Source organism: Pan paniscus, chromosome 12 (assembly GCF_029289425.2).
Source record: "Pan paniscus chromosome 12, NHGRI_mPanPan1-v2.0_pri, whole genome shotgun sequence".
In the NCBI taxonomy this organism is placed as follows: domain Eukaryota; kingdom Metazoa; phylum Chordata; class Mammalia; order Primates; family Hominidae; genus Pan; species Pan paniscus.
Genome location: NC_073261.2, coordinates 29,059,772 through 29,080,810, shown reverse-complemented (window position 1 = coordinate 29,080,810; position 21,039 = coordinate 29,059,772). Strand labels below are relative to the sequence as shown.

Genomic DNA, 21,039 nt, shown 5'->3' with positions numbered 1-21,039 from the left:
TATTTGTCTTTCCATATATGGCATCTTGCACTTAACATAATTACATCCAAGTTCATATGTGTTGTCACAAAATGACAGGATTTCATTCTTTTTTGTGGATGAATAGTATTCACACTGTGTAGACGTACATTTTCTTTATCCATTCATCTGTTGATGGACATTTAGGTTGACTGCATATCTTGGCTATTGTAAACAGTGCTGCAGTAAATGTGGGAGTGTAAATATTCTTCAACATAGCAATTTCATTTCCTTTGGCTATATAGACCCAATGGTGGAATTGTTAGATTATATGATAGTTCTGTTTTTTTTGAGGAACTTCTATACTGTTGTCTCTAATGGCTGTACTAATTTCCATTTCCCCCCACAGTATATAATAGTTCTCCTTTCTCCATATTCTCACCATATTATTTTTTGTCTTTTTGTAAAAGCTAGTCTAAGGTGTGATATCTCATTGTGGTTTTGATTTGCATTTCCCTGATGTTTTTTTCATATACCTGGTGCCCATTTTTATGTCTTCCTTTGAGAAATGTGTATTCTGATCTTTTGCCCATTGTTTAGTTGGATTATTTGCTTTTTTGCTATTGTTGTTTTGAGTTCCATATGTATTCTGGATATTAACCCCTTGTTAGAGATATAGTTTGTGAATATTTTCTCCCGTTCTATAGGCTGTCTCTTCACTCTGTTGGTTGTTTCCTTTATTGTATTTGTCAGTTTATGCTTTTGTTGCTTGAGCTTTTGAGGTCTTAAACAACGTCATGAAGTGTCTCTCCTGTTTTTTTCTAATAGTTTCATAGTTTTGGATTTTATATTTAAGTAATTCATTTTGAGTTGATTTTTGTGAAGTGGTGAGATGAGAATGAAGAAATAAAGAATAAAATGTTTTTAAAAGACTCCTTCATTAAATATCATTTTAACTCCACATTACTGTGTTTAATAGAAATTAAGATACTAGAAAAAGATTATAGATTTGTTCTTATTTTTGTAACTTATAAAAATGGATAAAAGGGCCAGGCATGGTGGCTCACACCGTAATCCCAGCACTTTGGGAGGCCAAGGCAGGTGGATCACTTGAGCCCAGTAGTCACTGTAGTTTTCATGTTTTATTTTTGGTCACTGTAGTTTTGCCTTTTCTAGAAATTCATATAAGTAGAATGATAGACTACATAGTCCTTTTTGGCTGACTGGGTTTCACTTAGTACAGTATACTTTTGAGATTCATCTATGTTAGTGCTTGTAGCATTAGTACTTCCCTTTTGTTAGCCAGTAGTAGTATTCCATTGCCTGGATATATGACAATTTGTTTATATATTATCTGGTAGATGGATATTTGGGTTGTTTCCAGCTTTTCCTGATTTTGAGTAAAGCTGCAATGAACATTTGAGTATAAGTCTTTGTGTGGACATATATTTTCATTTCTCTTAGGTAAATACCTAGGAGTGGGATTAGGAGTGGGATTGCTGGGTCGTATGGTAAGTGTATATTTAACAAGAAGCTGTCAAACTCTCTTCCAAAGTGACTGTGCCATTTTTGCATTCCCTCTAGGGATGTATGTGCTCCAGTTACTCCATATCCTGTCTCAACACTTGGTATTATTACCAATCTTTAATTTTAGGATTTCTAGTGGCTGTGTAGTGACATATCATTGTGGTTTTTGTTTGTTTGTTTGTTTGTTTTTGAGACGAAGTCTCACTCTGTTACCCAGGCTGGAGTGCAGTGGCGTGATCTTGGCTAACTGCAACCTTTGTTTCCCAGGTTCAAGCAATTCTCTTGCCTCAGCCTCCTGAGTACCTAGGATTACAGGCACGAGCCACCATGCCCAGCTACTTTTTTTGTATTTTTAGTAGGGACGGGATTTCACCTTGTTGGCCAGGCTGGTCTTGAACTCCTGACCTCATGTGATCCGCCCACCTCGGCCTCCCAAAGTGTTGGAATTACAGGTGTGAGCCACCACACCCTGCCTTTATTGTAGTTTTAATTTATGCTTCCTTATTAGTGATAACATCTTGTCATGTGTTTGTCATTCTTTCATCTCATTGGTTATGTGTCTGTTCAATCATTTTCCCATTTAAAAAATTGTGTTGTTTCTTCGTAGGCAAATCCTTTATGAGATATATGTATTGCATATATTTTCTCTCACTCTTTGTCATGGCTTTTCTTTTCTTCATTTTTTTTGAGACAGAGTTTCGCTCTTGTTGCTCAGGCTGGAGTGCAATGGTATGATCTCAGCTTACTGCAACCTCCGCCTCCTGGGTTCAAGCAATTCTCCTGCCTCAGCCTCCTCAGTAGCTGGGATTACAGGCATGTGCCACCATGCCTGGCTAATTTTGTATTTTTGGTAGAGATGGAGTTTTGCCATGTTGGTCAGGCTGGTATCCAACTCCCAACCTCAGGTGATCCACCCGCTTTGGCTTCCCAAAGTGCTGGGATTACAGGTGTGAGCCACCGTTCCCAGCCTGTCTTGCCTTTTCATTTTGCTAATTGTGTCTTTTTTTTTTTTTTTTTTTTTTTTTTGACAGAGTTTTGCTCTGTTGCTCAGGCTGGAGCACAGTGATGCTTGTGCCTTAGCTTCCTGAGTAGCTGGGATTACAGGCATGTGCCACCATGCCTGGCTAATTTTTTTTCTATTTTTTAGTAGAAACAGGATTTCACCATATTGGCCAGGGTGGTCTCAAACTCCTGGCCTCAAGTGATCCACCCACCTCCCAAAGCGCTAAGATTACAGGCATGAGCTACTGTGCCTGGCCTATTTTGTTAACAGTGTCTTTTTTAAAGTTAAACTTTTATTTCAAGATTATTATAGATTCATATAGTTGAGACAGGGTCTCACTCTGTCGTTCAAATTGGAGTGCAGTGGCACAATCATGGCTCATCATAGCCTCCCTCTCCTGGGCTGTCAATCCTCTCACCCTAGCCATTGGAGTAGCTGAAAGTACAGGCACACGCCACTATGCCTGGCTAATTTTTTCTTCTTCTTTTTTTTTTTTTTTTTTTTTTTGAGACGGAGTCTCACTCTGTTGCCCAGGCTGGAGTGCAGTGGCGTGATCTCAGCTCACTGCATCCTCCACCTCCTGGGTTCAGGCAATTCTTCTGCCTCAGCCTCCTGAGTAGCTGGGACTACAGGCACACACCACCTCACCTGGCTAATTTTTGTATTTTTAGTAAAGACGGGGTTTCACCATATTGGCCAGGCTGGTCTCAAACTCCTGACCTTGTGATCCGCCAGCCTCGGCCTCCCAAAGTGCTGGGATTACAGGCGTGAGCCACCGCGTCTGGCCTGCCTGGCTAATTTCTTTGTAGTTTTTGTAGAGTCAGGGTTTCGCCATGTTGCCCAGTCTGATCTAGAACTCCTGGGCTCAAGCAATCCACCCACCTCGGCTTCCCAAAGTGCTGGGATTACAGGCGTGAGCCACTGTGCCCAGCCATTACACAGATAATGACATTGATACAATCCACTGATTATATTCAGGTTTGCCCAGTTTCATTTGTACTCTTTGTGTTTGTGTGTGTGTGTTTATATATTTAGTTTTGTACAATATTATTACATGTGTAGGTTTGTATATCCATTACACAGTCAAGATGCAGAATATCAGTGCAAAAATCCCTCATGTTGTACATTTGTAACCATCTCCTTCCTGTCCTCCCTACCCACCTCCCCAACCCCTCACCTGTCTCTAACCTCAGGTGTCTTGTATGTTTCTAAACTTTTGTCTTTCAAAAATGTTGTATTAATGGAATTAAGTATATATGTGACCTTTTGAGGTTGGCTTCTTTCTACTCAGCCTAATTCTCTTGGGATCTATCGAAGTTCTTGCATGTATCAATGGTTCATTCCATTTTATTGATGAATAATATTTCATGGAATGGAAATGAACCACTGTCTATTCAACCATTCACCTATTAAAGGACATGTGGGTTGTTTCCAGTTTTTGGCTATTGAAAATAGAATTGCTATGAACTTCTGTCTACAAATTTCTCCATGAACATAAATTTTTGTTATTTAGGTATAAATGTGCAAGAATGCAGTTGCTGGGTTATGTGGTAAGTACATTTTTAGTTTTGCAAGAAACTGATAGACTGTTTTCCAGAGTGGCATTGCCATTTTATATTTCTACCAGCAGTGTATGGATTTTCCAGTTCCTTTCTATCCTTACCAGTATTGGTTATTATCACTGTTATGGCGGAGGAGGGCATTCTCATTGGTATGTAGTGATTCGTATGTAGTGATATCCCATTGTGGTTTTAATTTGCATTTCCCAAATAGCTAATGATGTGAACATTTATTTGCCATCTGTATATCTTCAGTGGAATGTCTTTTTATGCCTTTTGCCCATTTTTTAATTGGATTGTTTGGATTTATTTTACTGTTGAGTTTTGAGAGTTTTGGGTATATTCTAGTTGTTAATCCTTGTGATTTGGAAATATTTTTTCCCATTTTGTAGCTTGTTCTTCATTCCCTTCACATAGTCTTTCACAGCAAAAGTTTTTGATGAGTTCCACTTCTTTTGGATTGTGCTTTTAGTTTCAAGTCTTAACTCTTAACTCTTTGCTTAGTGCTAGATCTGAAAGATATTTTACTCTTTTCCTAAAAGTTTATGCTTTTATTTATTTTTTTTAAGTACATCATATATCTTGGGTTCACTCTTGGATAAGGACTGAGGGTGAGGTTCATTTTTGTGTAATAGGTGTCCATTTGCTGTAGCACTGTTTGTTAAAGAGGCTACCCTCTGCTTTTGCACCTTTGTCAAAAATTAATTGGTTGTACTTTTTTTTTTTTTTTTTTTGAGACAGTGTCTCCGTCTGTCACCCAGGCCGTAGTGCAGTGGTGCTATCTCAGCTCACTGCAACTTCTGCCTCCTGGGTTCAAGAGATTCTCCTGCTTCAGCCTCCTGAGTAGCTGGGATTACAGGCACCTGCCGCCACACCCAGCTACTTTTTATATTTTTTAGTAGAGACGGAGTTTTACCATGTTGGCCAGGCCAGTCTTGAACTCTGACCTCAAGTGATCCACCTGCCTCGGCCTCCCAAAGTGTTGGGATTACAGGTGTGAGTCACTGCGCCTGGGCCTAAATGGTTATACTTCTGTGGGACTGTTTTTGGGTTCTCTCTCTTCTCGTCTTGATCTGTCTATTCCTTTGCCAGTACCAAGAGCTTTGCTTAAGTCTTGAAATCTGGTAGTATGATTCCTCACATTTTAGTCTTTTTTCAAAATTGGTTTAGCTATTCTAGTTTCTTTGCCTTTTCATATAAATATTAGAATAACCTTGTCTCTATTGGTTATGTCCTAAAAATCTTGCTGAGATTTTTATTGGAATTGCATTAAACCTGTATATCATTTTAGGGCTGATTGTCATCTTTACTGTGTTGAGTCTTATAGCCCATGAACATGGCATGTCTCTTCACGTAGTCAAGTCTTGGATTTCTTTCATAAGCATTTTGTAATTTTCCACATATAAGTACTTTACGTATTTTGTTAGATTTAAGTATGTTACTTTCTTTGGAATAACTATAAGTAATATGATTGTTTTTTCCCCCTCAGTTTTTCTGTTTGTTTGTTTTTTTGTTTTTTGGGTTTTTTTTTTTTTTTTTTTGAGACAGAGTCTCACTGTGTCGCCCAGGCTGGAGTGCAGTGGTGTGACCTCAGCTCTCTGCAACCTCCGTCTCCCAGGTTCACGCAATTCTCCTGCCCCAGTCTCCCGAGTAGCTGGGATTACAGGCATGTGCCACCACGTCCAGCTAATTTTTGTATTTTTAGTAGAGACAGGGTTTCACCATGTTGGCCAGGCTGGTCTCGAACTTCTGACCTCAGATGATCCACTTGCCTGGGCCTTCCAAAGTACTGGGATTACAGGCGTGAGGCACTGCACCCAGCCTCCCTGCTCAGTTTTTAAAAAATAAACTTTAATTTTAGAAGTTTTAGATTGTGAAGATAATACAGAGTCTCCATATGCCCCATACCTAGTTTCTTCTGTTATTACTATATTAGCATGGTACACTTGTTTCAGTCAACGAATCAATATTATTAAGCGAAGTGCATACTTTGTGTAGATTTCTTTAGTTTTTCTCTACTGTCCTGTATCTGTTCCAGGGTCCTATACAGGATACCACATTACATTTAGTCATCATTTATCCTTAGGTTTGTCTTATCTGTGATAGTTTCTCAGATTTCATTATATCACTGATGTCGATGTTGATCACTTGGCTGAGGCTGTGTTTGTCAGATTTCTACATTATAATGTTACTTTTTTCTTCCTCTTTCTATATTGTACTCTTTGGAATGAAATCACTGTACACAGCTCATAGTTTAGGAGTGGAAAATTATGTTCCACCTCCTTGAGGATGGGATTCTGCATATTTAGCTTTCTTCTGCACACGTTTGTCTCTTCCCCATTTATTTACTTAATCATTTCTCTCTAATAGTATGACTAGTGGAATTATTTCATACTTTAGCTTATAATTTAATATTATTATTTAATTTGTTCTTCTAATTAATTAACATATTAATTTGTTGCTCCCATTGCCCATTGGGAGCTCTTTCAGTTGGCTCATGTGTCCCTTTGTCATAGACTCAACATTGTGTGTGTGTGTTTTCGTGTGTTTTGGCATTTTCTTGTTTGTGTGTTTGTTTTTTGTTTTTAAATCATTTCCTTACTTCCTACCATTACACAGTGCTCCAGGCTTGTTTTGTCTATGTCCAGCCCCTGCCCCAGAATCAGCCATTTTGCTTTCTTACCGGGAATTGGTATTGTCAGTTTCTTGGATTTTAGCAACTCTGATAGGTATATACCACTATCTCTTTGTTTTAATTTGCATTTCCCCAGTGACAAATGATGATGAACATTTTTCATCTACTCCCCCTGCCCCTAATTTGACAAGGTGACTGCCCACATTTTAATTGGGTTGTTATTGTTGAGTTTTAAGAGTTCTCTGTGTATTTGGGATACAGGTCTTTCAGCTAGTAGTGCTTTGCAAATATCTCTTTCAGTCTGTGGTTAGTGTTTTCATTTTAATACTAGTATCCTCAGAGCTCTATTTCTGGGCTGCCTGGTCTGTTGCCTTGATCTGTGTGTCTCTTCTTTCACCAGTACTACACTGTCTTGATAGTAATTTTATAGTAAATCTTAAAATTGAGTAATGAGGCTTGCAGCTTTGTTCTTCAGTATTATGTTGACTTATGCTAAGTCTTTTGCCTTTCTATGTAAACTGTAGGAATTTCATAGCTATGTTTGAATTTTTCAAGCAAGTAAAAAACTAGATCATTTCCCATTTTCTAGGAAGGCAGTAGAACCTGGTGTTAAAATTTGGGCTTGAATTCCTGGTATGCTACTTTGTAGCTGGTGGCCTTTAAAAAATTACCATCTTTAAGAATAATTTTATGTAATTGTTATGAATATTAAGTGACAGTGTATATATTATGTCTAGGCATTGGTCAGCACAATGCCTGAATATAAGCATATTAAAAAACTGTTCATCTTATATTGTTAGTCACAAAAAGCCTTTCAGACTTAATAATGTACAAATGTAGTCCTATACTCTGTTATCCTAGAGATGTTTATTGATGAATTCTCCAGAAATATAGCTAATCACAAGAAGATTCTTGAAGCTATTTTGATGAGGTGAATATAGTTTGGGTGAGGGCCGATAAATTTTTGGAAATGAGATGCCAAACTTCAGACTTCTCTTCTCATGCAGTTGTCAGAAGCTGCTGTAGTGTGAAATGTTGCCAGAGATGCCTTTGGGGATACTCCTGGGAGATGCTAGGGCAGACTTAGGTTCTTGTTACCTGAAGAGACCTGAGAATTGTCCTTGATTCTTCCTTACTCCTTTCTATATTCATCCTGTTGACCATTTAAGTGTTGTTGATTCTATTCCCTTAATATTTATCTAACTCATTTACATCTTGCCTGCCACTGGTGCAAGTCAGGTGCTCATTGTTTCTCATTACAGTTACTACAAAAGCTTCCTAACTGGTCTCCTTGCTTCCTGACTAGTCAGGATTCAGCCCTGCCACTCATCGTACCAGATGTAGCATTCTAAAATGCTTTTATATATATATATATACAGGGTTTTACTCAGTGGCCCAATTCTAGCTTACTGCAGCCTCAACCTCCTGGGCTCAGGTGATTCAGGTAATCTTCCCACCATAGCCTTCCAAGTAGCTGGGACAAGAGGCATGCGCCACCATGCCTGGCTAATTTTTTTATATTTTTTAGAGACGGGGTTTCATAGTGTTGGCCAGGCAGGTCTGAACTCCTGGGCTCAAGTGATTTGCCTGCCTCAGCCTCCCAAAGCGCTGGGATTACAGGTGTGAGACACTGCATCCAGGCCTAAAATGCAAATTGGATTATGTCAGCAGAAGTAAGACATCTGGCTATGGAATCAGACTTCCTGGATTCAAATCCCATATCTCTGACTCGTGTGATCCTGGGCAGATTCTCTGTGCCTCAGTTAGTAGTTACTTCATCTGTAAAGGAAGAAGAATGACAGTGTTCAGATCTGGTGCACAATCACCTGGAAATATTGTTGCTAAAAATATACTGCCTGGCTCCCCCCTCAGTTTCTGGTTCCCTCTATCTTGGGTGGGGTCAATAAATACATAATGCTCAAACATTTCTTGGGTGGTTCAGATGCCTTTTGTGAGCCCTCTTGAGGCATAACACACCTTGTTGCCTTTAGGCTTTTGTACTTACTGTGTCTGGTATGTGTACCCCTTTTACTAAGAATAAGGTGCCTCTGACTTTCCCATTCTGGATTTGGTACTGTAGGAAGTCACCACCACTGCAGCAGATCAGTGTCAAATTATCTAAAATGTAGGAAGAAAAGGAGCACATTTCAGTTCTGGCCAACTATTTATAAAAGCATTAAGTTCTTTTACTTCAAGGCATTTAACATTTTGCAATTTGGGGTTTACTGGTTTGCTGTCTTCCCTATTAAGCTCCTTAAGGCTAAATTCTATATCCTCAATGTCTTGTCATATAATCTTTTAATTGTATTTATAATATGGTTGAAAGTTACTTCTCTTTAGAAATTTTCTTTACTGAGGCCGGGCGCAGTGGCTCACGCCTGTAATCCCAGCACTTTGGGAGGCCGAGGGTGGCAGATCACAAGGTCAGGAGTTTGAGACCAGCCTGGCCAATATGGTGAAACCCCGTCTCTACTTAAAATACAAAAAAAAAAAAAAAATTAACCGGGCATGGTGGCGGGCTCCTGTAGTCCCAGCTACTCGGGAGGCTGAGGCAGGAGAATCGCTTGAACCCAGGAGGTGGAGGTTGCAGTGAGCCAAGATCACGCCACTGCACTCCAGCCTAGGCGACAGAGTGAGAGTCCATCTCAAAAAAAGGAAAAAAAAAAAGAAATTTTCTTTACTGAACTAAAGCATCTCTTACAAGGTGTCCATTATAAAGGCCACGTTACATGAGTTGTTTTCTTACTGTGCCATTCATTTGGATTCATCTGCCTTTGCTACTTGGACATTTTAGACTGGACCGCCTTCATTTTCTGTAGGTTTTAGCTGGAACTTAATTTGGTTTACTCCAAGTAAGTTGGTAGGTGACGACATTGTTGGATGGATCCAGAAATGAAACCAGGAGCAAGCAGGTTTAGTTCTGGATTTTTGGTTAAGTATTTTATTTAGTGAATCATTCCTAATTCATTTAGATTTGAATGTGTGGTTATGTTTTTCTCAGGACATTCAGTCCTTGTGCATTTTACTTTTCCCATTGGTAAAATGAGATAATAGGCTAGGTGACTGATCTCTAAACTTCCTTCCAACTCTGAAATTTCTGCTATTCCAAGTAAAAATGTACAGGGATCCAAATATTTAGGTGTTGTTATTGATCGTCGAGAAATAAGACTTGTTTTATGTTTTAAGATCTCCCATTTTATAAATAACTTCATTCAGATGCACAAAAAACCTTCGGTATCTGTAAAAGTTAATTTCCTTTTCTTGATTACCCTGATTTTTTTCTGGAGCTTTTCATTATCTGTCCCTTATTTGAGTGTAATCCAGAAACTTCACTGAAGCAGATGTAGGGAGGCTGATAAGTAGATGTAACTTGTGTTGTGATGAAAGAACTTGCCAAATGATTTTTCTCATTGTGCTGCTAATGCATGAAAAAGGTTAAAATGATAAAATCTATATAAATGAATGATTATTTTGCTTTTGAGTAGCATTTAGGATGTTTTTGTTTTCATTTAAGCACCAAGGATGACATTGATCTTGATGCCTTGGCTGCAGAAATAGAAGGAGCTGGTGCTGCCAAAGAACAGGAGCCTCAAAAGTCAAAAGGGAAAAAGAAAAAAGAGAAAAAAAAGCAGGACTTTGAGTAAGTATATTTTAAATATATTTGATTTTTATTTGTTTTGGTACTGGATTCACTTAATAAAAACTATACCAGTGCTTCACAATGTATTTTAATCCTTTTCTAGTGAAGATGATATCCTGAAAGAACTGGAAGAATTGTCTTTGGAAGCTCAAGGCATCAAAGCTGACAGAGAAACTGTTGCAGTGAAGGTGAAAGACAGACCTTTGTTACCTATTTGTATTTCGTATTCTTGCTTCTTAATGTTGGTTTGGGGAGCTACATTTGGAAACTTTTGAGCAGTGTACAATATGTTATTTAAAAGCTTCTATGAAATCTGATGTCAAAGGGAAAAATAGGAATGTAAAGGTATTTTGTGGTATGTTGATTGTCCATAAAATTGGTACATTTGGAGATATGATGTAATCACTCGTTCCATCTTCAGTTTTCTCTGTTGTTTCTTTTTCATCCTTCGAATTTGGATAAGCCTCAGAGTAATGGGAAAATCATAGATATTTTTTCTTCTTTCAACTTGTCCCTTAGGCTTTGTAAAGTTAGTAAATGGGTGGTGACTAGTGCCTGTTTCAAGAGCCCCTGGATTCTGCAATTTACAATGATGCGAGATGTGTCTGAGGCCAAGGCCAACCTCTCTTGCTTGTTTGAATTTTATATTCCTGTGAAAAAGACTTTGAAAAAGATTTTGAAATCATTTTGAGATTTTTAAAAAATGTTTACTTAATGAAGCACATGACTCTGGTCTCAATTATAATTCTGTTAAGTTTTTCTAACAATGGAAATTTTTTAGCCAACAGAAAACAATGAAGAGGAATTCACCTCAAAAGATAAAAAAAAGAAAGGACAGAAGGGCAAAAAACAGAGTTTTGATGATAATGATAGCGAAGAATTGGAAGATAAAGATTCAAAATCAAAAAAGACTGCAAAACCGAAAGTGGAAATGTACTCTGGGAGTGATGATGATGATGATTTTAACAAACTTCCTAAAAAAGCTAAAGGGAAAGCTCAAAAATCAAATAAGAAGTGGGATGGGTCAGAGGAGGATGAGGATAACAGTAAAAAAATTAAAGAGCGTTCAAGAGTAAATTCTTCTGGTGAAAGTGGTGATGAATCAGATGAATTTTTGCAATCTAGAAAAGGACAGAAAAAAAATCAGAAAAACAAGCCAGGTCCTAACATAGAAAGTGGGAATGAAGATGATGACGCCTCCTTCAAAATTAAGACAGTGGCCCAAAAGAAGGCAGAAAAGAAGGAGCGCGAGAGAAAAAAGCGAGATGAAGAAAAAGCGAAACTGCGGAAGCTGAAAGAAAAAGAAGAGTTAGAAACAGGTAAAAAGGATCAGAGTAAACAAAAGGAATCTCAAAGGAAATCTGAAGAAGAAACTGTAAAATCCAAAGTGACTGTTGATACTGGAGTAATTCCTGCCTCTGAAGAGAAAGCAGAGACTCCCACAGCTGCAGAAGGTTGGTTAATACTTTAGAGGAAAGAGCAAAAGGCTTTTGATTCACAGTATAAGTTGTAATCATTATGCCCCAAGGTCATTTTGTTATTTGTCCATGGGTATAAAGACACTTGATTGTAAGGAGCCATCTAAAAAATTACATCTAAGTATTTGACTTGATTTGCATTGTTAATTCTTTACATATATAGTATAAATATCTTTCAGATTATTTATGTACAGACTGGAATTTTTATAGAATTGCATTATGAAAACTATTTTTTTTGCTGTTGATAAAGGCTATAGAAGTTACTTAATGAAAAATTTATTCTTCCTTTCTGATAACTCAGTGTCAGATAATATTTGAATTCTTTCCTGTCTTTAAAAACCTAGTTCAATTTATGAAATTCACAAAGAAATGTTTTCATGAAGTTGCTAATATTTTCTGCTTCACTTAAAACTCAACATGCTAAAATTAGTGTCTTTTAAGCAATAATGAGCCATTTTTTTAACAACCAATTATAAAATAAAAGTTCTAGCTAATTTCTTCCTCTTATTTAGAATGAAATTAGCTAAAGATCAGATGGTTTGCATGGCCATACTATATTCTTAAAACAGTAGTTTTTGGGCTGGGCGCGGTGGTTCACGCCTGTAATCCCAGCACTTTGGGAGGCTGAGGCAGATCACGAGGTCAGGAGATTTAGACCATCCTGGCTAACATGGTGAAACCCCATCTCTACTAAAAATACAATAATTAGCCGGGCATGGTGGCGGGCACCTGTAGTCCCAGCTACTCGGGAGGCTGAGGCAGGAGAATGGCGTGAACCCAGGAGGCGGAGCTTGCAGTGAGCGGAGATCGCACCACTGCACTCCAGCCTGGGCGACAGAGTGAGACTCTGTCTCAAAAAACCAACAAAAGCAGTAGTTTTTCTTTTGACTGGAAAACTTTTAATGGGAAAATTGACACAACTTTTTTTTTTGAGACGGAATTTCACTCTTGTTGCCTAGGCTGGAGTGCAATGACACGATCTCAGCTCACTGCAACCTCCTCTTTACAGGTTCGAGTGATTCTCCTGTCTCAGCCTCCCAAGTAGCTGGGATTACAGGAGCCTGCCACCATGCCCGGCTAATTTTTGTATTTTTAGTAGAGATGGGGTTTCGTCATGTTCGCCAGGCTGGTCTCGAACTCCTGACCTCAGATGATCCATGCACCTCAGCCTCCCAAAGTGTTGGGATTACAGGCGTGAGCCACCGTGCCCAGCAACTTTTTTAAATGCTAGCATTTTTATTATCTGGATATATTTGAGGAGGAACACCATGAAAGTACCTTCATAGCTTTTAATTCTTTAGAGTTCTTGGAGTATAACTACCTATATTTTTGTATTTTATCCTACTAATACCCCCTAAAGTGGACATCATTCTCATTAACTCCATCTTGTAGAAGTGAAATTAGCTACAGAACTTACGTGGGTGTTAGTTCATTCTGATTGTTAGAACTTCATATAGGCATCTGTTGGATACCAGCCACTCAGGTACCATGGATTTAGAGATACATTAGGTACAGGATTGCCCTTTTGCTGCTGACAGTATCCTTCTGTCTTACTGTATTCCTCAGGACATCTGAGACCAACATCAGTATTGCAGACTTCTCAGGAGGCCATCTGTGAGTTATTCTGAGCTATTCTAGTTACCAAAGTGCTCAGGATGCCTTGATGCCTGTAGAACTTAGCCTGCTGCTGGCATCGGCCTTGGCCCATTATGGTCCTTGAATTCTGGTTGGGTTTTGCTCGTCATCACCACAGGGAATTGTTTTTTCATTTCAATGCTTTGCCTTTATTCTTTTTGGTAGATGACAATGAAGGAGACAAAAAGAAGAAAGATAAGAAGAAAAAGAAAGGAGAAAAGGAAGAAAAAGAGAAAGAGAAGAAAAAAGGACCTAGCAAAGCCACTGTTAAAGCTATGCAAGAAGCTCTGGCTAAGCTTAAAGAGGAAGAAGAAAGACAGAAGAGAGAAGAGGAAGAACGTATAAAACGGCTTGAAGAATTAGAAGCCAAGCGTAAAGAAGAGGTATGTTTTCATGAAGTTGGTAACATTGATATTGTGTTTAACTTAAAATCTGTTCTCTGTAAAATATCTTTAATCTTCTAATTCTGAAAATTTCATAGTTGCATGGTAATTCAGTTATATTATTGTTCCGATACAAATAATAAGATGAAGAGGTACAGCACATCTTATCTTTATTTTCTCAAGAACAGATTGCTCGATACATAAGTTGCTTATGTATCATTGCCAATAATCTGATGTGATATTAATTAATAATCATGTATAACATTTAAAATACTTTGATTTGGAATCTCCTAACATAATACTTTGCATGTGTCTCGAGATTTATTTGAAGTCTGGATTGTTTACATTTGAATTTTATAGTTCATTAAATGAATACAGGTTTTGTCTGACATGTACTCTTTTATAGGAACGATTGGAACAAGAAAAAAGAGAAAGGAAAAAGCAAAAAGAAAAAGAAAGAAAAGAACGCTTGAAAAAAGAAGGGAAACTTTTAACTAAATCCCAGAGAGAAGCCAGAGCCAGAGCCGAAGCTACTCTTAAACTCCTACAAGCTCAGGGTGAGTGGTACTCTTCATTAACTGAATGGTCAGAGAGCTCTGCACATGCAGTTATATCCCTTAATGTTCAGAAGGAGAATGGAATTTGCATCAGGACAGTTCCTATGAAAAATCTGTGAAAAAGTTCAGTAAAACGTAAGGAATAGATGATGTCATTTCATTGTTTAGGAAGATGACATCTACATGAGGATAAAAATTTATATGTAAATGATAGTATGTCTAAATAAGTTATCCTCCCACAAACAAGAATAGTGATAATAATAGAATGAGTCCCTGTGTACCTATCAGCCAGCTTCAACAATTAGGACCATTTGACATTCTTGTTTTGTACCTCTCCATCTACTTTTTATCCTAGCGTGTTTTAAAGTGAATCCCAAAAAATAAAAAAGAAATACAGTGATTCCCAGACAGCATATTAGTTTGCCCACATGACCACGGTGAAAAAGTACTCATGACCATTGTTTTTAACCCTTTCCTTACTTTCTGATGCAACAAGATATCCCAGGTTCATCTTGCATGGGCTGAGACCTGGAATTGGTTGTTTATCCAAAGAGCTTTTGTTCCTTTTAGAGGGTAATAGTGTTTAGAGATCACAACTGGGCATATAATTTATTACTTTTTTGAAAGGTAAGGTGATTTAAAATAGTGTCTTTGCTCCAATGAGAAGAATATATTGGGACCTCTCTTAAATTTCCTGTTCCTATATTCCCTAGATTTTTATATTACAGTCATTTTGGTGTTTATGCTATAATTACAGTAATAGCTACCATTTATTGTGTGCTTAGTGTGTAACTGATGCTACAATGTCTTTGACATTGTCTATTTTTCCCTCATAAAAAAATCTTATAGCTATTTTTACTTCCATCATATAGATGAAGAAATGGTGGTTCAGAGTGTAAACAGCTTACCCAAGGCCACAGAGCTGAAATTTAAGCTGGTCTGTGCAACTTTTTCTTACGCATATGTTCAGCTAGGAGCATTAGATGTGAAGAAACCCAGTACTTAGATTTTAGAAAGTTTTATTCTTAATGGAGAATATAGCTTTTGTAAAATTTTAAATGAAATTAGGTACAAACTTGAATATAGTTAGCATTCATACATCAGATTTCATTGGTGACTATTGGAGAGGCTAAAAGCACCCATGAAGAAATTCAGATGGGACCAAGCAGGGAGTAATTTGCCAGTCTCAAAGATGCTGTTTTAAGGAGCAGTTAGACTTGTAGTTATGGAAATTACAGTGTAGAATGGTGGACTTTTAGCATCAGTCTTTAGCATTAGGCTTGTAAGAGATGATCTCTCAAGTGGCATCCCTGACGCTGGTCTCTTACTCTTCATAGTGTTGTCCAGTGTTTACCATCTTATTAGTTCCCTATTGTCTACTAATAAGAATCCAAATTCCTTAGCTTGACATTAAAGGTTCCCCCCCACCCACAGCCCACTCATGTGAGTCATCTCATTAAAAGATCCTACAGTGTTGTTTCATCGTATGTTTGAAAGACAGCTGCTTGCCACATTTATTACCTAGAATATTGTAAAACTTATTCATTGAGCTAAAAATGTACTCTCAGAGAGTGTAGGCATCTGCAGGTGTTTTCATATAATTACTCTGAAATGTGCAGCAGGTTAACTTTTCAGTCATCCTTTAGCCTGTGACTACTAAGCATATATACACACACACACATATATGAGTACTTTATCAATAATTTGTAATAAACTCATTTCAGGCAAAGAGCTTCTTCAAGAACTTGATTGTTATGTCTCAGTTTGCAAAGTGAATGGAATGTCTAAACACTACAAGTCTTGGTGTTGATTCCAAGTACAGCAGCTTATTTGAGAGTCTGAGACTAGAGCAGTAGTCAGTTGATTAAGTCTAGGGTGTTATTGGGACCACCCTTCAGGTAATCCAGCCTACAGTTTCCCCTCAGGCCCATGCTTTTCATCTTAGTAGGTGTAGGCTGCTAGGCAAGGAAAACTTTAATCAAAGTGATGATCTCTGCATTCTCAGCTGGCTTTATCCTCTTTCTTTGGTTTGTTTAATGTATTCGTCTTACCAGTCATAGCTATGGTTTTACCATTCTAGCCATTCTTCAGTACATGCATAACACACATCCATATACATTCCTACTTTAGAGATAACATTTTTAGTCATTTTCCTTTATTAGTGACTTCATTCAAAATCCCATGGTATACAATTTCTGTTGTCTTTATTCTAAGGCTTCTGCCCATAGTGAGAGACTGGGTCAGTAATCCAGTAATCTGTAGATTCAGTTCAATCCCAGTCAAAATCACAGCATGGTATTTTGTAGCTATCTGTCAACTAGTTCTAAAATGGATATGAAGAGACCAGAGAGTTAGAATGGCCAAAATATGTTTGAAAAAGGAGAACAAACTTAGAATACCTGATTTCAAGACTTAGTATAAAGCTATAGGAATTAATACAGTGTGATATTGCCAGAAAGATAGACAAACAGATAAATAGTCTATACATGGTTAGTATATAGGTGAAAGGTAATTCAGTGGATAAAATACAGTATTTGTAGCAAGTGGTACTAGAACAATTGGACATCTGTATGCAGAAAAACCCAAAACCAGTTTTAATCCCCACTGTATAAAAATTGACCCAAATGGGTATCATATGTAAATGTAAAATATACAATAATACTTTCAGAGGAAAACATAGGAGGATATCTTGTGTTAGGCAGAGTGCTTAGATAGGACTCTAAACCATAAAAGGAAAAAAGATACATTTTGAGAAAGACCAGTTCAGAACTTTTCTCTGCAAAAGACACTGTCAAGAGAATTCCAAGACAGTACCTCCAAGTCAGATATCTGAGAAAGAATTAACATCCAAAATATATAAAGACCTCTCAAAATTCAACTATAAGAAAACCAATAAGTTCATTTAAAAATGGGCAAAAGGTATCAACAGACACTTTCACCAGAAAGCTATACGCATCTGAAAAGAATGTTCTAAAAAAAGAGAAACCTTTACCACTTTCAGAGCAGTTGAAACTCTTTTTTTTTTTTCTCTCTTTTTTTGAGACAGAGTTTCGCTATTGTCCAGACTGGATTGCAGTGGCGCAATCTCAGCCCACTGCAACCTCTGCCTCCCAGGTTCAAGTGATTCTCCTGCCTCAGCCTCCTGAGTAGCTGGGATTATAGGCACCCACCACCACAATATATATTTTTTTTAGATAATACAATTTTTTGTATTTTTAGTAGAGATGGGGTTTCACCATGTTGGCCAGGATGGTCCTGGACTCCTGACCTCAGGTGATCCACCCACCTCGGCTTCCCAAAGTGCTGGGATTACAGGCGTGAGCCATTGCGCCTGGCCAAAACTCTTCTGCATTATTGGTGGGAATGCAAGATAGTATAGCCACTTTGGAAAACAACTGGCTGTGTCTTTATAAAAATTAAGGTCATATTTACCTTATGTTTCATCATTCACACTACAAAATATTTGCCCAAGAGAAATGTTCACACAGAAACCTGTCTGAAAATGTTCATACCTGCTTTATTCATAATTGCAAAAAACCAGAAACAACTCAAATGTCCTTCAGCTGTTGAATGGATAAGCAAACTGATATATCCATACAATGGAATGCTGCCCAACAATGAAAATAAACGAAGTATTGACATGTGCAGCAGAGTGAGTGACTCTCAAATCCATTATGATGATAGAGGCCAGACTGTGAGATTCCATTTATGTGACATTTTAGAAAAAGCAAATCTTTTGGTTGGAGAACAGATCAGTGGTTACCAGAGGCTAAGAAGGTAAGGAGGGTTTGATTACATGGAGCAGCACAGGGTGATGGAGTGATGGAGCTTTTCTGCATCTTCATTGTGATGGTGATACACGTATCAAAACTCTCACTGTATGTGAAACGAGGATTTTTACTGTATGTAAATTTTAAAATACCTTATATGTAAAAGATACAAGTTTTTCCATGAATATCCTTTCATATTTTAGGGTATGTGTCTCTGTGGTGAATGAAATGCTATCCTTTAAATAGTACTTCTCAGGTGACATGCAAGTAGTATAAGCCTGAAGTTTTTCATTTTTATCCCTCAGGTGTTGAAGTGCCATCAAAAGACTCTTTGCCAAAGAAGAGGCCAATTTATGAAGATAAAAAGAGGAAAAAAATACCACAGCAGCTAGAAAGTAAAGAAGGTTTGTATACAAAATAGCCTCTAATTTAGGAAATATTTTGTTTGCCTTTCCCCCACAATCTTCAAAACAGTGTCTGTAAAGAAGAAAGGAAAAAATCCAAAATGCATATTGAAACTTATTTTCTAAACTTATTTCTTATTAATGCCATTATTCTCACTTGATTCAAATGACAAGCTAATGGAAAAAGTATTTTACTTTGAAAAATCTGGGTTCTACCCTATGAATATTGTAACTGTTGTTAACTCTGAGAAGTAAAACTACCATTCTTATCTTTTCTTGGTTTCCTTCTTAGCCTTCTGTGATTTTTGTATTTTATTTATTGAGCAGAAAGAGTAGTTTCCTGTGAAACATGTGCCTATATTTAAACATTTTCTAAACTTGAAGAAATAGGTTTGCACAGGCTGGGTACAGTGGCTCACGCCTGTAATCCCAGCACGCTGGGAGGCTGAGGCGGGCGGATCACCTGAGGTCAGGAGTCCAAGACCAGCCTGGCCAACATGATGAAACCCTGCCTCTACTGAAAATAAGAAAATTAGCCTGTCATAGTGGCAGGCGCCTGTAATCCCAGCTACTTGGCAGGCTGAGGCAGGGAGAATTGCTTGAACCCGGGAGGTGGAGGTTGCAGTGAGCTGAGATTGTACCACTGCACTCCAGCCTGGGTGACAGAGCGAGACTCTATCTCAAAAAAAAAATAAATAAATAGGTTTACACTACTGTTTTTTATTCAGTACTTAATGGAGTATCTTAACAGAAATTATACACCAAAAAAAATATTATCTTGGTTTCTGCCCCTTTTTCAGTGTCTGAATCAATGGAATTATGTGCTGCTGTAGAAGTTACGGAACAAGGAGTACCAGAAAAGGAAGAGACACCACCTCCTGTTGAACCAGGCGGGTAGTGTTATCTGATTATTTAATTAGTGAATTCTTATTAAATAGTGTTGGTGTGTCATAAGTTGTCTTAGTTATTATAAATAGTTGGGGAGAACCAAATAAGTATCTGGCTGGATGGGCCCTCTTTCTTCATAGTTCTTTCTTTTCTATTTCTTTTCATTTCTACTTTGAATAAGTATCCAAGTGAGACTTGAATCAGTTGTGTTCTTTTCAGCAGTGTTAGAAAATGTTTTGTAGAAAGGATACACTTTGGGAGGGTGAGGCAGATGGATCATGAGATCAGAAGATCAAGACCATCCTGGCTAACACGGTGAAACTCCATCTCTACTAAAAATACAAAAAATTAGCCGGGCGTGGTGGTGGGTGCCTGTAATCCCAGCTACTTGGGAGGCTGAGGCAGGAGAATTGCTTGAACCTGGGAGGCGGAGGTTGCAGGGAGATTTCAGTGAGCCTAGGTTGCGCCATTGCACTCCAGCCTGGGCGACAGAGCAAGAGTCCATCTCAAAAAAAAAGGAAGAAAGGATAGTAGGTTTTGGATTTTCTCTGATGCTTTTATTTATGAGTCAGAAATCTCAAAAAAAGATCTGAAGGTCTTCATTTAATGCTTCAGAAGCAAATTGGAAGGATTTTTAACTAGAACTTTTTAAGAACCACAAAAATTGGCATTTTTAGACCTTCCTAAAGGTCGGCTTCTATTTACAATAATCAGAGAATTCAACTTACTCATTGTGGGGTATCTGTGTATATGTTGAGGAGTTGGGGAAAAATCTCTCTGGTTTTAAAAAAAAACATTGTTCTAACTCTTAAGACTAGATATTGATGGGAGAGCTGGGGCCGCCTAAATGTATGTTTGGTATTCAAGAGAATCCCCAGCGATTAAAGATAGGATCAGGAATGGGAAAAGCCTTTAGAGAATACTAAGCCTGATTTACATTGGTGAATTATATTATTGATAGTTCCTTTCCTTCCTTTTTCTCTTTTCTCTTCTGAGCGAATAGGATCATCTCACCTGGGTAGACCTCAGCCTAGCACTGATATGACGAGATTAGAGAAATTTAGATTGATATGCTTAATAGCAGTCCACTATTTTAGATCGTATTTTTAGCACCAGAAAGAATTGCTAATTTAGATGGATGTTTTGGGTACCTGAGTCTCATTTCCTCCTCAAGATAACTTATGCAGGCTTGTTAGTAAATAATGATTATTTCAGGGAAGCAGGTACCACATGTCCTACCCGTCATCTTACTTTCATTTAAGAATAGTTGTGCCTGGTTAGATTTCAGTAAAGAAAAGCATTCTTGTTAAGAAGAGTATTAGGTCTTTAATGTCTAAATAATATTCAGAATTTTAGCTTTCTGGCTGTTTTGGGGTTATGAGCACAGCATTGACCCAGAGTGATGGTGGTAGTTTTGTACCTTCAACTTCAGAATTTAAGTATATTTAAATACCTGTAAAGGTTAAAAGCAAAATAATAAATTCCTTGCATAAAGTATGAGTTGGATGATCAAAAAGAAGATATATATGAAATTTCATTTGTTTTCAAGAACTGAGTATATTCATGTAGCTTTTTCAAGATCTAAAGAAACATTTAAATTAA

At 37.7% G+C, this 21,039-nt stretch overlaps 1 protein-coding gene across 2 annotated transcripts in view; it reads left to right on the top strand.

Moving 5' to 3' along the window:
* The window catches only part of EIF5B (eukaryotic translation initiation factor 5B), a 62,193-nt gene that overhangs the window by 12,692 nt on the left and 28,462 nt on the right, over positions 1-21,039 (top strand). For both annotated transcript variants that reach the window (XM_003805399.6, XM_063594773.1), the window contains exons 2-8: positions 10,197-10,322; positions 10,426-10,510; positions 11,104-11,776; positions 13,601-13,818; positions 14,225-14,375; positions 18,451-18,549; positions 19,350-19,439. In XM_003805399.6, coding sequence (XP_003805447.3) covers positions 10,197-10,322; positions 10,426-10,510; positions 11,104-11,776; positions 13,601-13,818; positions 14,225-14,375; positions 18,451-18,549; positions 19,350-19,439 — 1,442 coding nt within the window. The remainder of the gene's footprint in view (positions 1-10,196; positions 10,323-10,425; positions 10,511-11,103; positions 11,777-13,600; positions 13,819-14,224; positions 14,376-18,450; positions 18,550-19,349; positions 19,440-21,039) is intronic.